This window comes from Festucalex cinctus, chromosome 12, assembly GCF_051991245.1.
Source record: "Festucalex cinctus isolate MCC-2025b chromosome 12, RoL_Fcin_1.0, whole genome shotgun sequence".
Classification (NCBI taxonomy): Eukaryota; Metazoa; Chordata; class Actinopteri; order Syngnathiformes; family Syngnathidae; genus Festucalex; species Festucalex cinctus.
In genome coordinates this window covers 26,941,880-26,960,146 of record NC_135422.1, presented here as the reverse complement: position 1 = coordinate 26,960,146, position 18,267 = coordinate 26,941,880, and the positions used below count along the sequence as shown (strand labels likewise).

The 18,267-nt window shown below is 40.5% G+C and overlaps 1 protein-coding gene and 1 long non-coding RNA gene across 3 annotated transcripts in view; both read left to right on the top strand.

The window, feature by feature from the left end:
• The window catches only part of syne3 (spectrin repeat containing, nuclear envelope family member 3), a 187,060-nt gene that overhangs the window by 16,719 nt on the left and 152,074 nt on the right, over window positions 1-18,267 (top strand). For both annotated transcript variants that reach the window (XM_077537982.1, XM_077537983.1), the window contains exon 2: window positions 9,261-9,423. In XM_077537982.1, coding sequence (XP_077394108.1) covers window positions 9,280-9,423 — 144 coding nt within the window. In that variant the 5' untranslated portion in view covers window positions 9,261-9,279. The remainder of the gene's footprint in view (window positions 1-9,260; window positions 9,424-18,267) is intronic.
• LOC144031583 (uncharacterized) lies at window positions 15,236-16,601 on the top strand. Its single transcript, XR_013287557.1, has 3 exons — window positions 15,236-15,554; window positions 15,969-16,199; window positions 16,477-16,601. It is a non-coding gene; the product is annotated as an uncharacterized LOC144031583 (long non-coding RNA).

Below are 18,267 nucleotides of genomic sequence, written 5' to 3'. Positions count from 1 at the left end.
CGGAATGCTTCATTAAGAAGGAAATTTTTCCTTTGCAAACTGTGCATGCCACGGCAACAGCGTGCGACGAAATAAAAAGCTTTCAATAACTTTTCATCTTCAACATCTTAAGATGAATCACACCAAGTTTGGAGATGATCGGATAAACTCTGTAGGAGGAGTTCGTTAAAATAAGACCCCAATGAAATGGCCCAAAAAATGGCAACACGTTCCAAAGTAAATCAAAATGGCGGACTTCCTGTTCGGTTTAGCATATGGTTCAAAAAGAGTTTTTTGTACCTTGAGGGCTGTTACACATGTCTTCAAATTTTGGTAACTCTAGGTGAAATGTACAGCCGGGAATGCTTCATTAAGTTAGAATTTTGAAACACAAAATTTGATGCCTCGCCTCTGGCGGACTTCCTGTTAGATTTAACATATGGCACCAACAGGCTTTTTTGTAGATCATAGTCTGTTACATATGTGTACCAATTTTCGTAGCTCTAGATTAAACGTACCACCGGCAATGCTTCGTTAAGTAAGAATTTAGAAACTGTAAATTTGATGCCCCGCCACCGTCATATAGTATGTCAAAAACTTTTGATTTTTTACCATGATGTTGTCCCAGGTGTTGAGATGGTACAGCCCAAGTTTGAAGTCAATCGGGTTAACCGTGTAGGAGAAGCGGGCAAAAGTATGACCCCTGTAAATGTGCAAAAATGGGCCAAAATTGGACATTCAAATACTCATACCTCACTTCCTGTCTATTTTAGGGTACACATATCAAAGAGGTTTTTGTTCATCTGGATGTGCTACAGGTGCCACACAATTTTCATAGCCATAGGACAATCGTAGCGGGACAGGGATCCGTTAAACCTATGTAGGTCGCGCTACAGAGCCATTTTTCTGTTATCATGTATGGCGACTTTAAAATATCAAATTTTTCGCCAGGCCCGATCTGCGTGTAAAATTTGGTGAGTTTTCGTTCATGTTTAGTGCCTCAAAAATGTGGTTGTTTGCGGAAAAGAATAATAACAAAGAAAAAGAAGAAGAAGAATAACGAGAGCTGCGAGCAGCTATAAAGGGCCCTCGCAACCCGGGCCACGTTGGGGTATTTGCATGTCGGGGAACTGGCATGTTGGGGTAATGTTTCATAGGAAACCGTCTAAATTGTAAATGTTTTTGACATGCTTTGTGTTTGCAAAGTTTCATGGAATGCCAAAATTGATGCACAATTAAAATAAAATCAAAATGGATTGGCACATGGCTATAGAATAATTTTTGGAGGTATGCCTCCCAATATTCACACATCGAGCTGAACCATATAATCGGATAAACTTCATAAAAATATCGAGACGGCGCTATTGAGCCATTTATTACAAATTGCACAACAAATTATAAAATATTCATGTTCGTGAGAGATCTGATCTGTGTGCAAAATGTTGTGAGTTTTTGCCCATGTTTAGACTCTCAAAAAATTTTTTTGCAAACAATGCAATACAGCAAAGGCGTGTGACAAAATAAAATAATTCAATAACTTTTCATCTTAAATATCTTAAGATGAAACATGCCAAAGAATGAAGACGATGTGATAAGTTTTGCAGAAAATATGACCCCTATAAAAGGCCCCAAAAAGTGGCTACAAATACCAAAGTAAATTAAAATGTCAGACTTCCTGTTTGGTTTAGCATTTGGTTCCAAGAGACTTTTTTTGTACATCGTGGGCTCTTATGTATGCCTCCAAATTATCATAGCTCTAGGTGAAACGTACAACCGTGAATGCTTCGTTAAAGAGGAGGTTTTTTTTTTTTAGCACAAAATGTGATGCCAGGCCCCTGGGGGACTTCCTGTTGGGTTTAGTACATGGCACCAAGAGACTTTTTTTGTACATCGTGGGCTGTTACATATGTCTCCAAATTTCCGTAGCTCTAGCTGCTTCGTACAACTGGGAATGCTTCATTAAGAAGGATTTTTTTCCCTTTGCAAACAAGTGCATGCCACGACAACAGCGTGCGACGAAATAAAAAGCTTTCAATAAATTTTCATCGTCAACATCTTAACTCATTCACTGCCTTGGACGAGTAGGTTCGTTAAAGTGAAAAATAGCGCCCCCTGCCTTCGACGAGTTAATTCGTCAATCCCTTTTTTTAATGGCAAACTGTGGATAAAGGTCTGGGGCATCCGATGTGTGATTTTCAAGGTTGTAGCCTATTTACTTCCACCACTAGATGGCAGCACTGCCTTGGGAGTGAGCTTATCCATCGTGACGCACCAACGGAAGTTGAGGAGTAGTTGAGGAGCGGAGCAGAGCGGAGCATATTAGCATAGCAGAGCATATTAGAATAGCAAATCCAGCATTATGTCTACTTTTAGACAGCTTACACTGGAGGAGAGTTTGTTGAAACCAAAGTCCAGCCAGAAACGTGGAGGATCGTCATCTTTGGACGAAAATGACGATCAAAGAAGGGAAAAGATGACGTTGAGGAGCAAGGTACCACGTGTGCAAACGGAGCCGCATGTTAGTCAGCCCGTGAGCTCACAATGCAGTCAGGAGGAATCTGTTGCTGCATCCATCGATTCCACTGAATGGACGGACACGTCATGCGACTCATCGGATGAGTATCTGCCCACAAAAACCCCTGAATGGAGCGAAGACTCGGACACATCGCAGAGTAGCGATGACGGTGAGAGCTAACTCGCTAACTTTGCCTTTACTCGCGATCTCCTCGTCTTTCCGTTATATGCACTTCATTTATTACACTGTTGCCACAGTTGCCATTACTAACAGCTGTACAGATGATGCATTTTATTGCTGTGGACGTAAATGTGTTGTGATAATGAGCTAACTTGCGCGATCGTCAAATCCTGTACGAGTTGTGGTTTTCTGTCGATGTGGGTGGGGATAAAAATGTGATACGGAGTACAGCATTGATGCTAGAAGGACTAGTTAGTCTTATTTATTGTTCTTCTTTCAGTGATCGACATCTGTGCATGTATATAAAAAGCTAGACGAAGTCAAGCAATGAGGAGAAAATGACTAGTGTAAATCTAAGTGTATGAAAGGGCAGGAAAATGTTTAGCAAAGGTAAAGAGGAAAAAAAATCCAGGCAGCAGTAAAAATCATATGCTGCTATTATTTACAGAGGGGCCATCCACCAGTCGGGTCTCACAGATTGGCAGAGCAAAGAGAGGTAAAAAAAAATAAATAAAAAAATCCGCAAAAAAATATAGCAATAAAACAAAAAGTAATCTTTTGATTCTATGTTTCACAGCAGGTACATCCAGAAAAACTGCGGCTGCTTTGGGTGGTGCTAAAAGAGGTAAAAACGTTTTTAGTACAAATCACACCACATCAATAAATAAAAAATTCATGGTATTTATTTTTCTGTAATTTACAGTTGGATCATTGAACCGAAGTGAGGATCAATCCTGGAAGCAGACACACTGGAGGCCAAAAAGGATTCGCTTCACCGCTAAGCCCGGACCCCAGGGCTCTGCTGCGGAGCTGGAGTCAGACCTGCCGGTCGATTTTCTCGAGCTTTTCATCACCAATGAGCTGCTGCAGCATATTGTTGATGAGACAAATGCCAACGCGCTTGATTGGTTGCAGGAAAACCCCTGTGGACTTCCATACAGTAGAAGTCACGACTGGAGGCCACTTACTGTAGAAGAACTCAAAACCTTCCTTGGCCTAAGTTTCATTACAGGGTTCATCAAGAAACCTGTCTTGGAAGACTACTGGAGTGTAGAGGAATTTGAGAGCACACCTTTTTTTGGACAAACAATGTCCAGAAATAGATATCAAATTATTTGGAGGTATTTGCACTTCAATGGCACTGCACATGATTCATCGGACAAAATGCACAAGGTCCGCCCAGTCCTGGACTATGTAGTGGCCAAATTCAAAGATCTGTACACTCCAAAAAAAAACATTTGTATAGATGAGGGCATGATGATGTGGCGTGGTCGGCTCTCCTTCAAAGTGTACAACCCCCAAAAACCCATCAAATATGGGATTAAATCATATATTCTTTGTGATTCTGAGACTGGCTACTGCTTCAACTTGATGCCATACATTGGTGTATCCCATACCCTGCCTGACATTGTTTTTACACTACTTGACCGCCTCACAGGTCAGGGATATACCCTGTTTATGGACAATTTCTATAACTCTATTGGCCTCTGTGAGCGTCTTCTTTCAGCAAAGACGAATGTGTGTGGGACACTCCGAAAGAACCGTGGGGAGCCTCAGCTCATAAGAGAGGCAAACAAGACAAGCTTGGGGGCAAATGGCAAGCTTGTCTGTCACAATGAGAAGGTGATGGTTGTTGCATGGCAGGACAAGCGGACTGTCAAGATGGTGACAACCTGCCATAAAGACAGAACGCATCCTGTCGAAGTGTGGCAGAAGGGGAACAAGGAGAAAGTCACCATTCTCAAACCGGAATGTGTTGTGGAGTACAATGGTTCAATGAATGGGGTGGACAAACTAGACCAAAACATTGTTTATTACCCCTTCCTCAGGCGCTCTGTCAATTGGTCAATGAAGTTTGTCACTTATCTTTTTCAATTGTGCATGTTCAATGCACATGTTCTATACAGGGTCAAAAACCCACAGAAGCCTGCAACCTTACTTGCGTTTATAAAAAAGGTTGTTGTTTCATGGACCGTGAAAAAGCAAGTTGGACAGGGTGATGAGCAAGCTGTGGGGAATCAAACAAGGGCCCCATACATGAAAGACCCGGAGAGCAGGCTTGATGGGCAAATGGGCAGACATCGGCTGGAGAAGTTGGTGCCCACCAGCAAGAAGTTGGTGCCAACAAGAAGGTGTCGGGTGTGCCAACGAAAAGGCCTAAGGAGGGAGACCACCATGTGGTGTGCAGCTTGCCATGTACCCTTGCACCCAGGAAGCTGCTTCACATCATACCACACCAAAAAACAATACACATCATAGGGGCGATACACATTCTCTCACATGCACACGCACACATGCACCCACACACACTTGTAAATAGTTGAAAGTTCATACAAGCAGTGCACACCCACATACTCGTGCATATGCACAAAACATGTATATAGTTCAAAATGAATTTATTTTTTTGTTGTTGTAAATATTGTAAATAGTTGTATTGTTGTATGTAGTTCAAAATTTTTCCCACTTGTATATGTAGTTCAAAATGTTTTTGTTTTGCTTCATCTGAATTGTCAATAGTTATCAATAAATTTACCATCAAAATACATTTTTCTGTGTTTTTTATGTTGTTGTAACGAAGGAAAGGACTGTTCAGATGTTTGAGATGCCACAAAAGCAGAGAGTATTGGCATCAAAGTCAAAATTTAACTCAAAAGGAACCTTTTCACAAAAAGCTGTTTTTCTCCGTTTTCTAGTCAAAAACAGAAAAATTGGTTAAACTTAGTGTTGTTCTAATGCGAATAACTAGAGAAGGGAGAATGTTAGAAACTTACTTTTTTTTTTAAATGAAAGAAGAGGGTTTAACCTTTCATTTGGTGGGTTCCATGTATATATACCTATAGAACAAAATATTCTGTGGGTCTTCAAAAATGAGTCAAAATCCTCAAAAATGGCTGGCAAGCTGAAGCTCGCTTTTCTGAAAATGGCTGGCAGTGAATGAGTTAAGATGAATCACACCAAGTTTGAAGATGATCGGATAAACTCTGTAGGAGGAGTTCGTTAAAATGAGACCCCTATGAAATGGCCAAAAAAATGGCAACACGTTCCAAAGTAAATCAAAATGGCGGACTTCCTGTTGGGGTTAGCATCCATCCATCCATTTTCTTGACCGCTTATTCCTCACAAGGGTCGCGGGGGCTGCTGGCGCCTATCTCAGCTGGCTCTGGGTAGTAGGCGGGGGACACCCTGGACTGGTTGCCAACCAATCGCAGGGCACACAGAGACGAACAACCATCCACACTCACACGCACACCTAGGGACAATTCGGAGCGCCCAATTAACCTGCCATGCATGTCTTTGGAATGTGGGAGGAGACCGGAGTACCCGGAGAAGACCCACGCGGGCACGGGGAGAACATGCAAACTCCACCCAGGAAGGTCCGAGCTTGGACTCGAACCGGAGACCTCAGAACTGGGAAGCGGACGTGCTAACCACTCGACTACCGTGCCGCCCGGGGTTAGCATATGTTTCAAAAAGAGTTTTTTGTACCTCGAGGCTTGTTACATATGTCTTCAAATTTTGGTAACTCTAGGTAAAACGTACAACCGGGAATGCTCCTTTAAATAAGAATTTTGAAACGCAAAATTTGATGCCCCGCCTCTGGCGGACTTCCTGTTGGGTTTAGCATATGGCACCAACAGACTTTTTTTTTTTTGTAGATCATAGTCTGTTACATATGTGTACCAATTTTCGTAGCTCTAGGTTAAACGTACAACCGGCAATACTACGTTAAGTAAGAATTTTGAAACTCTAAATTTGATGCCCCGCCGCCGTCATATAGTATGTCAAAAACTTTAGATTTTTTACCATGGTGTTGTCCCAGGTGTTGAGATGGTACATCCCAATTTTGAACTCAATCTGGTTAACCGTGTAGGAGAAGTGGGCAAAAGTATGACCCCTGTAAATGTGCAAAAATAGGCCAAAAATTGGACATTCAAATGATCATACCTCACTTCCTGTCTATTTTAGGGTACAACTATCAAAGAGGTTTTTGTTCATCTGGATGTGCTACAGGTGCCACACAATTTTCGTAGCCGTAGGACAATCGTAGCGGGACAGGGATCCGTTAAACCTATGTAGGTGGCGCTACAGAGCCAATTTTTCTGTTATCATGTATGGCGACTTTAAAATATCAAATTTTTCGCCAGGCCTGATGTGCGTGTGAAGTTTGGTGAGTTTTCGTTCACGTTTAGTGTCTCAAAAATGCGATTGTTTGCGGAGAAGAATAATTATAATAAGAAGAAGAATTCCTACAAAAACAATAGGGCCTCGCAGCGGCACCGCCGCCGCTGCTCGGGCCCTAATAAGAATTCCTTGAAAAACAATAGGGCCTCGCAGCGGCACCACCGCCGCCGCTGCTCGGGCCCTAAAAAAAAACATGTACACGTGTTTGGGAGTGAAATGCAAAGTATTCAACGTTTTTGGGTTTGAATGTGAATTGCTCATTTAAAACTTTAAAAACTCATAAATGGTCAAACAAAAACACTATTGTGAAGATATTCTGTGTCAAATTATTACAAAGGGCAACTATAAAGAATTATACAATGACTACTATATGAAATCAAAGTTGTGTTAAAACATTTCCCAACGTGGGATCGAACCATCATCTCCCGCGGGCCAATCCATTGATTTAACCATTCAGCTATCATGGACATGTAAATGACAATGACAATACATAGTATTGTATTTAGTAAGTTGGTTTAAATTTCGATCGCTTAGCATAAATTCACTTCAATGAAATTATAGAATGGATTAATTTTGAAGAAATAGTTTGTCAAATGACATTTAACGAAACAGATGTTAACTTGTTGTATTATGACGAAACTGGAACAAAAAAAAAAAAATGTTGGTCCATCCTGGGTTTGAACCAGCGAACCATTCATAGAGCTGTCTTTGCTATGCACCTGGCTGAAGTGCCTAACCCCGTGAGCCAACCAGACCTGTGAGCAGAAAAGCGAATTGGGATGTGAAATAATTATTAGTGACAATGATTAGTATTAAATATTGCATTCCTACTATAGAATTACCCGCACTGTATTCTAACCCAGGTCTCCATGCGGCAGGCAACTAAGCTATCCACTGACCTAACTTGTCTGGCTCAAAACTCATGGCTTATTGTGTATCTATATTGAAAAGTGACATATGATGCTGACTAATGGGGTCACGTGTTCAATCACTTGAATGAAATTATAGAATGCATTATGCAATATGGATTAATTTTGAAGAAATAGTTTGTCAAATGACATTTAACGAAATGGATGTTGTATTATGACGAAACTGGAAAAAAAAAAAAAGTTGCTCCATCCAGGGTTTGAACCGGCAAACCATTCGCAGGGTTGTCTTTGCTATGCACCTGGCTGAAGCGCTTAACCCCGTGAGCCAGCCGGACCTGTTAGCAGCAGAGCGAATTGGCGTATTTGTCTTTTAAAGTGTCACCTGATGAAGCCATCAGCGCTGATTTGGGACACGTGTTTGATCATGTCAGTATAACGCATTTCCTGGTATGATAGTCAGTTGGTATACTTAATATCCGTTTATGTAATTGCCACAGAAACATGTGCGTGGGCTTTGAACCTGCGACCTCCTGCTTACTGTACATGCACTCTCAACTGCGCCACAGAGCAGTATCAGAAAGCCGGTCATTATGGTCTGTTCTATGTATGGAAGCGTCACGTTAATGCTTTCAGCATTCCCACAATATGTATAAAAATAAAGGTTAGAAACAACATTCCCACAATAAGTAAGATGAAAGAATCTCAATAACATTTCAGCATTCCCACAACAAATAAAAATGAACGTTTTGTTTGGCAATATGTTCACCTCTGGATGATTTTTTTGCTTTGCAGCCCCTAAAATGATGATAATAATCAAAACAAAATTGGCTAAAATGAAAACCCCGATCATTTTCTCCCAATACCGATCAGTTGAAAATTACGTGATCGGGACTTGGTTTCCAATATCGGGATCGGGACATCCCTACTTAAAAATAGGGATGTAACGATATCCAAACATCACGATACGATATTATCGCGATATGACGCTCACGATATAAGGTCACAATATTGTAATTAAAATGAGCCGATACTTTAAAAAAAACAAAAAAAAACACACAATATAATGCATATAAATCACCTACAATCCCTAATAACACTTGTTGAGGCGCTTACTTGTTAATGCATGCACACATTGACTTCCTCCACATATTGACTCGGGTCACCGGCATATTAAATCTGATTAGTGTAGATTTTAAACATAGAAGGGCAAAAACCTCCCTAATGAAAATTAAATTGCACTAATAAACTAGTCACCAGAGGGTGCTAGAACTGCACAAATGGAAATCAACCAGACTTTTTTTAACAGATGTCTTGCTTTTAAATATCATGAACATGATGACAACAATATTGTGGCAGTTTTAATATCATGATATCACGATATTACACTTATGGTTACATCCCTTCTTAAAAACAAAGCGAAGTAGAAAGTCCACACTCTGCATACTGCTTTTTTGGTGTAAAATGAGTTGAGATTCCCATTAACACGAAGACTATATGAATCCAGAGTCTTACTACTGTACTATTGTGCCTTTCAGGCTTGGAACTTGACTGGTCATGACTGAACAGGAGCAGCAAATGTTCATGGAAAGAGTGGAAGAGGCACTCGCTTGGATGAAGGATGTCCAGGAGAGGCTGAGGGAAAACGATAACACACAAGGGCCCTGGAATGTCCTTGAAACCAGACTCAGAGAGACTGAGGTGAGACTCCTAAACTTTGCTTGACCCTGTCCTTGTCCCTGGTTATGTCATTTCCATCCAGGAAAAGTTGCTGGTTTGAATACAAGTAATTTTTAAATCAAAATTTGCCAGGTGTATGAATAATTTCGGGCTTAACTGTATACTGTATACGTGACCCGCTCCAGCAAAAGGGGCCGCATGTCGGGAGGCTCAATCAAGAGATATTAGACAGGACATTTTTTTGGACATTTTTTGTCTATTTTGAGATTTCTACATAAATTGCTTCCTTGAGGTCTCTAGTTTCTGTGCAGCACAAAAGTCAAAATTGGAATAGAAGTGTATGAAAATAAGCAATTATTAGACAGTATGCCTCGTAACTAGGGGGCATGTTTTTAGCCTGCTCGCTAGCTTGCAGGCTAGTGTTGAGGCGCACCTTTTTAAAATCAACCCGACTTTCCTAGCCTCAGACGTAATTCATTACTGATTTATATAAATATTGTGAGGATAAGCGAATTTGCTAATGGATGGATGGATGGACATAGCAACCAAAAAAAGTCAAAACACAATTCAGAACGAACGTGAACAGTCATCCTACCTTGGAGCAGAAGCTGTTGTCATCGGTCCATTTACCGGCGAATTGTCATCCAAAGAGACAGAGATATTCTCCAGGATCGTTTTCTTAATGAATCGATGTCTACTTTTAATTAGGGGTGGGACAAAAAAACGATTCGACTGAACCATCGTTTGTCAAGGGGAGCTAAACGACCGTATCGGTAGCAAACTCGATACAAAATCCGCCGCGAATCCTTAGATACATTGCTTGTAAAGCTGTGGACCGGATATCGCGTGGCTGTGAATCGGTTGCGAGTGAGGCTTTATGGTTTTCATAACAATAGCAAAAGTTCTGCGCCGTGCTCTACTTGTTTTGTTCGTGTTTCAGTAGCATCACTATTCAAGCTACTTCCGGGTTTACGGAGAGCTAGCAAAGTAGCGCTCAGAGACGCTTCATTCTCCGGATGTTGTAAACATAATGCAAAGACACGCACCTTTTTGGGGGGCCAGCCCACCGTCAACGCCGGACTCGTGACACGTCACAGGATAGTGTGCGTGCACACGCGCGTGCGTCACAACGAATGACAGCATTCAACTGCAGACAGTAGCAGGAGCCCATGCCTATCGAGTCCTCACAGTGCACTTGTATGTCCCGGCGTTGGTACTGCGCGCGACCCCAAAGAATAACTCCCGTGACGATCCAATGCAATGGATCCAAACTACACAGATATGTCCCACAGCCAACACACCAGCTAAGCTAAAAGCATACTGCAAGCATCTCGTTTCTCAGTTTGTGGCTCAATGTACACAACTAGCCTGAGCAGCAGATAGGAGAACTGAGACGTGCCCGCAATTACGTCATCAAACTCAAAATGAACGACTCCCCCCCCCCCCCCCCCACTCCCGAAAAACAACCCAAAAAAAAAAAAACATTAACAGTTGTGATTCTGTGGTCATCATTGTGTCTCAGATAAAAAAAAAAAAAAAAAAGATGTCATACATTAACCAAAAATGAATGTGATGGCAAAAGAAAAACAAAAATTGATAAAAAGGGAAGGGTAGTTTTGGCAATATTTTTGGATATATTAAGTGGTTTAAAATGTGTTTGTTAGATTTATTGTTCCATAAGGTGGCTTCATATTTCTTTTGGCTGGATGGTAGGTTTATTTCATTACCTTAAATTTATGTTTCTGAACTACTTCACACTGTGCACATATTCTGTTTAATTGTGTTGGTGTCTTTTTAAAGGTTAAATATTTATATTTCAAATTAAATTATCAGCCTTTTGTTTTCCTGATCCTTATTTTGAATAGAACAAAAAACAATTATAACTGTCAATAACGACTAATAAATATTGAAACTGATACATTTTTCAGTCAATTGCCCAGCCCTTTGTTGCGGTCTATTTAAATAATTGATTCAATTTCTGAAAATATAGAAGACAATTTTTTTTTTTTTTTTTTTTTTTTTTTTTTTTAACACGTTTGAAGATACTGTAAAAATTTGTGGTGTTTTAAGATTGACGTCTACAAGCAAAAAAATGTCACTATAAGTTTTGAATATTGAAATGAATCGTATCGAATCAAAAATTGTATCGTTCCCAAACTTAATCGAACCGTTCTGTTCTGAAAGATAATCGTTTTTCAATCGAATCGCAACCTATGTATCGAGATACATATCGAATCGGCCTCATGTCAGAGATTCCCACCTCGACTTTTAATTAGAGCTGTCACTAACGACTTTTTTTCAAATCGACTTTACTTCTCATATTTTAAACGACTAATCAACTTATTATTATTATTATTATTATTATTATTATTATTATCATTATAAATTTTTATTTATTTGGGGTTTTTTTAAGTTTGGAGGCCGCAAATGTTGAACATGTGTTGAATTGAGTGTATAATCTGGATATAAATACCCATTTTTCCTTATATTTCCTGTACAATAATACAATAATAGTTTTCAAGTTACAGTCTTAACTGCGGCGCGCACGCACGCACACACACGGTGTTGGTCACCTTCGACAACGTCAATCCCTTCCTTTCATTTCAGTGTGTTATGAAATGAGTGTTAAAACACAGGCGATGGTGGGTGGTTGTTTGTTTATTTGTTCTTTTTGCCTTGACACTCAACTGATCACCGACTGTTATTTTGTCACGCCGCGGGGATTTTTTTTTTTTTCCTTTTCACGCTGAGGGGACGGAATAAGCTCTTCTTTCGTGACCAAGAGGACTTTGCAATGCGCCTTGTTTGTTACCGGCAATTCAGCATCGAGGATTATTTTGTTACGGTGAGTGGAAAAAGTTTACCTTTACTATGTTGGCTTGATTTGTAGTACTGCTGTACACGCTAAATAACGCTAGCATGCTAGCAGGAGATTTGCCGGTCGCGGCAAAATAAATGCTGACTATTAGACACAGTCACACAATTAAGCCGCTGCCAAGCGCTACACATGTGAGCGAAGTACATGACAAATTACAAGTATTTCTCTAACATTATTGTTGTGTTTACTTTCGTCTATCCGTGGCGTACTGACTCCAATGTCCATCACCGTGGCTTCGAATTGGCCGTCCCATAATTTCCCTCAGCAGCCGCTGTACTGATCCATGAGCGTTTTATAGTCTTGCTGTCACTATTTTTGCATCTTAACTCTTTACAACCCGCGGACGAGAAGATTCGTCACGTGACACCCGGTGGGCGTCACCCGCCGACGAGAAAACTCGTCAACTGTTTTTTTTTTTTTTTAATGAATGGGTGGATGAGACTCCTGGGCAACTTCCCTCTGAGTATTCAGCCCGTGAAGCACTGTAGTGACGAACTGTGCCCTCTTGATGGCAGTGATGGTCTCTTTACACGAGAAGGATGTGATTTCCTAGTAAAGGCGGAGTGTTGTGGAGTGGTGGGGGCCGGTGGCTGGGGGAGAAAAGACGAGTGCTAACGGCGGCTAACCGGAGGCCGCTAAAAACAAAAGCTCACGCTTTTGAGCAGAGTGTTTGTCACTATCGGTCAAGAGATGACGAATAGAAAGATCAAGGAGCCGTTTTCTGCATAAGAAAGTGTGAAAAGCGACAAAAATGTCACGGCCGCCCACTTCATAAGCCACCGCCTCCGGCGTTCTCTGAGACAATAGTTTATCAAATGTGAAAATGTTGCTGTTATTTCCCTGTATAGTACGTAAATAGCGTGCACGCACGCACACGCACGAGCACGCACACCCGAGCACGCGCAAGCATGCCCACACACATGCAGAAACATTCCTGTAAATGATCAACATTTTGTAAATAGTTGGTGAAATATTGCTGTTTACACACGCTATCAAATATGTAAATAAATCCTTATTTTGCTATCAAAAACACATTTTCTTTTTTTTTCATGTTTTATGGAAGGCAAGGACTGTTGAGATATTTGAGATGTCACTAAACCAAAAAATATTAGTTTTGCAGAAAATGCATCATTTCACAAAAAGCTTCATTTCTCCTTATTTTGCCCAAGATTCTTGAATTATGTCAAATCATTATAAATTTTATTTTATTTTTATTTTAGACAATTTTAAAATGATGATTACTAAAGAACAGAATAAGGTAGAATCATACTTTTTTTTTTTTTCTAATGAAAGAGGACAACCCAATCTTTCAAACGACAAACCATGTTTATTTAGTCATAGCACACAATATTCTAATAAGCATTGAAAATGAGTGAAAATATGCGAGATCTGGTGGGATTCTGGAGTTACCTTGTCAGAAAATGCGTGGGATTAAAGAGTTATACAGACTTTTTGAGGGTCGTGTGAGCATTTTAGTTGGTCATCACCTCACCAAGCTTGGCAGTAATAACGTGCATGGTGTCTTGGGTGACGCTGATTGAAAGTCGTGCTAATGTCTTCGTCTCCCAAATGTTAAGAAGAGCCTTTACCTCTCTGTCCTCCTATCCATTGGCTTTTCCTCCATTTTAAAACATTGCAACCAATGAGGACATCATAACTAATAAATATTGTAAATACTGTACGAGTGTACGCTTGCAGCAACTGCATGCTCGCAGCTAGGCTAATGGCGGCTGTCCAACACACCTCCAAATTCAAACAACCAATCAGACCAACCAAACAGGCGTAGTTAAAAAAAAAAAATAAAAAAAAAAAAATAAAAAAGTTGTTTTTTTTTCACTCTGTCCGCCTGGTCAGTGGTCCGCCTCCATCTCATGCAACACACTCTGCATGGGGTATTGGCATAAAAACTCAGTGTGAAAAATGGACGGCGACGGCGCAAACATGGTTCAGGGCGGAGCGTCGACTTAAATTTTTCCAGTCGACCTATTTTTAAAGTCGACCTAGTCGACTTGGTCGACTTTTTTTCCCAGCCCTACTTTTAATTCAAATTGCTGAATTCACATACTTGACTAAACCATGTCGAACTTGAGCGAGGGATGCAGCCGTGATACCCCCGCAGAGCAGGCGACACTGCTCCTTGACTCAGACCACGCCGGGAATTAAAAGTTGTGACATGCACCAGTGCCTTGTAGACAATGTAGACTAAAGTAATAATGCATCATAAATACTAATGTCATGGTTTGATCGCTTGTCGATGTTGTGTATTTCATACGACGCCGGACATGCCACTTCTTCGATGCGTCAAAAAAAACAAAAACAGGCTTTCTGCATGCGTCGCAAATATCGCCACACATTTTCACTTTATGCTCTTTTAAATGGAATGACATGAACATAAAAATGAGCTATGAAATATTGAACCTGAAGATGAAAAATGGTCCGCTCAAAAGAGTCACAGTATGACAGCCCGCCTCAAAATGCACACAGGCTATATTGACTTGTAAATACAATAGTTTAGTGTCACTTACTTGCGGTGGGGTGTTGGGACAAAACAAAACAAAACCAAAACAAAAAAAAAAGACATTTTCATTTTATTCATTTTCTAAAGCATTTGAGACATCACATCCATGATAAGTTATCAATAAAGCACTTTTCACAGGCCACATCAAATGGCAAATAATCTTTTAATTGACACAAAATTATGAAATCAAATTTCCCACTATGGTAATATGACCTCATTTATGCAAGAAAATACCACAAGGAGCAACAATAAAATAACCAAAGCCTCAGCAAATGAATTGTCAGCTAAATGTGATCTTCAAAGTTGAGGCTGATTTCATCTCTTGAGAGGTCAAACTTCCAATAAAAAAGTTATCCTGCTGGGCCTTGGGTCCTGTCGCACCTCCTCCAGTTGCAGGAGCATCCACCTCCCCGAGTCAGGAATAGCTGACTGCAAACCAACGAGATTGGTAGGCTATAGGTCGCTTGCACATGTCGTCACTTCCGCCTCGGATTTCTCGTAGTCGCCATGCTGGGTGGCCTCCATTTACGTAGCGATTCGGTCTAACACGTATCTATCACGTTTGTTTTCTGCGTTTAAAATGGTACATTGTTGCTGTATCGTTGGCTGTTCGAACAAAGCCAAGGGGGAAAATGGTCGGTCTTTTTTCCGAATTCCGAAAATAATTAGGAACCAGGGCCTGGAGACAGAGGAGTGCGGACTCCGGAGGGAAGTCGTTACTTTGGGCTCGTGTGTGCAGCGATCACTTTGTGAGCGGTAAGCTTGTTTACCTTTATTTAATGCATGAGGATTAATAACGTTTCGACCGCCCATATATGGGCAAGTTGCTTATGTTTTGGATTCATGAGCAAGCAAGTTCGGTAGTACAAGCTGGCTAGCGGACGTTAGCCGAAAGCTAACATCGAACATTTTCACCCAAGTAGTGCTAGTGCAAAGTGTTTACTGCTGAAATTGGATTGATTAGTCTTGGGCTTTTAATGCCGATAACATGTTTTTTGGTGGCAAAATGTAAACTTGGAAAAAAAAAGAGACAGAAGGGGCTGATGCAAGAAAACAGAGCCCCGGTAGCCTACACATCATGCTAAAGAACTTATTCACGGCCACCCTACTGCGGTAAAATAACCAGTCTTTCCATATTTTATTTGTTTATATATTTGTTTATTTTAACAGGTCGCCCTGCGCCCGTTTTTCTGTCCAATCATCCCGACTGGGCTCCAACATTAAAGTTGGGTCCCAAGTTACAACATCTATGTCTCAGCCCAGTCGGTGCCAAGATATGAACGTGCACAGGAGAGACAAGCAAAGAAAAGACGACTCGAAGTGGCAGAGATTGTTGCAGTTATGCAGCCAGATGGCTCCAGTAACCTGTACCCTCAAGTACTGCTGACATCATTGACTCTGGTATGCCACTCAGAATTCATTCCATGATATATTGTATGCATGAGTGAATGTATGTGTTTTTGTTTGTGTGTGTACACGCACCTTATATTTTAGAGACATTTGGAAGTGTTTATAGAAATAAGTATTTGCCTGTAGCAATGTTCATACATTAAAAAATGCAACAAAATGTGTACATTTCTTTTACACTGACAAAAAAACTATACTACTTTACTATATTAAACCTATTACTGGTACCGTATTTTTTTGTGATTTTTTTTTTCTTTATTTTTTTCTTTAGGGATCTCATGCCACACCGACTTGATTGCCAATGACATGATGGTAACGAAGGCGAGCATCAAAGCATTGGAGGAGGACAACATGCGACTGTTTGTTTGGCGCTAATAAAGGCAGCGTTTATACAAATTCTATTGTTGGGTTTGTTTACAAAGCTATACATAATACAAATGACAGGATTTGACTCAATGTGCAATATGGTCCCGCTTAAAGTAATGGCATAAATCTCTATTATTTCTAAAAGCACAAAAAATGAAGTGAATAATGATTAGATGTAGTAATTTCAGGGTTAAAAATTGAACTGTTAATTAATGTAGTTTATTTTAGCACAGGTGCCTACCATCCTGAGATGACGGTATGATGTAATGTTGATGGGGTACGCAATGACTTTCATTATGCTATGTACAGAGAAAAAAGTTGCTCTCTTTTAAATTTGTGTAATGAAAGACAAGTACCAGTACTGTGTTTCAGTTTTCCCAATAATCCTTGTTTCACACTTGTCACAAAACCACTGTCCTTTTGGCAGTCTAGATTGGCACACTTCAAGTGATATCATTTGATTTTACAATCTGCTGCAGCACAAAAAACTACTTTATTCCGCATCTTTGAAGTACATGAGCAAGTGGTAGGTGACAGCGGCTGAGCAGGAACACTGGAAGTCCACTGCTGATCTAGTAAATGCTCTCCCGAGCAGTTCAGGTAAGGAGGGGACTTTGGGGAAAAAAAAAACTCTGGCTTTTCCAGCTGGCCAAAACGAGCGATCTTGGTGGACTCGCTCAATCACACTTTGTCCACACCACAAAGTCGCAGAAGTCCGTCCAGTTAAACTCATCTGTGCCTGAATCTGAAAATATTACAAACATTGTAATGAAAATATGAAACATAGAATTAAATAAGAAACTACAAAAAGTAAAGCCATACATACCTGGTAATAATATTGGTGTTGTCGTGACAAGTGATGGGAATTGTTGCCATCTGGCACCAGACAGAAATTGGGTGTTGTGACAGCCTCCTTAACCGTGAGATCATAAGAAAAGCTGTCAGTATGCTCAGTAGTTACCATGAACACGTTTTATTGTACTGGAAACTGAAACTAAAAATACGTCCTCTGAGAGTGGTTAACCTTAACCATTTAGAATAAGTTGATTAAGTAACATGTAACTAGTGAAAGGGTAGCATTAAATTTAATTAAGCCACGGGGAGGCTGTGCATAGTTACTTTTTATTCTTATACGCTCTGCCATATTTGCCTGTTATAAAATTGTTAGAAAAACCACATCAGGTAAAGCCAGCTGTGCATGTAAACACAATAACAGGAAGCCTGAGAACAAATCAACATTTTTGTGTGCAGAATTACCAACACAATGTGGTTTACTTACGTGCAACAGCAACAGTTTCTTCTGATGCGATGTTAAAGTTTACACTCTGTATCCACCCGCTTACAAAATAATTGTAAGCCTCCAGGGATTTGTTGGCGTGTTATGGAGCATGTTGTCAACACGAGGTAGTGAAAAATGTCCAGAGAAGTCACATTTGGCCAGCAAGCTTTCTCCGTCAAAAAAAAAAATCACCCTTGGTCAGGACGTAATTAGGATCAATCCCGCCACACAGAGACACCTTCTGCCTGTATCGTTGTTTTTGATCTTCCGGTAAATCGTGAAAATACTGCGAAAATTACATCAGGTTGATAAGCTCTACCGTGTAACTCGCGAGTGTACCTTGTGAACCGGTGGACACCCAATATGGCGCCCGAAGGAAAAACTCCCATGATGCATTACGATGTGCAAGCGACCTAT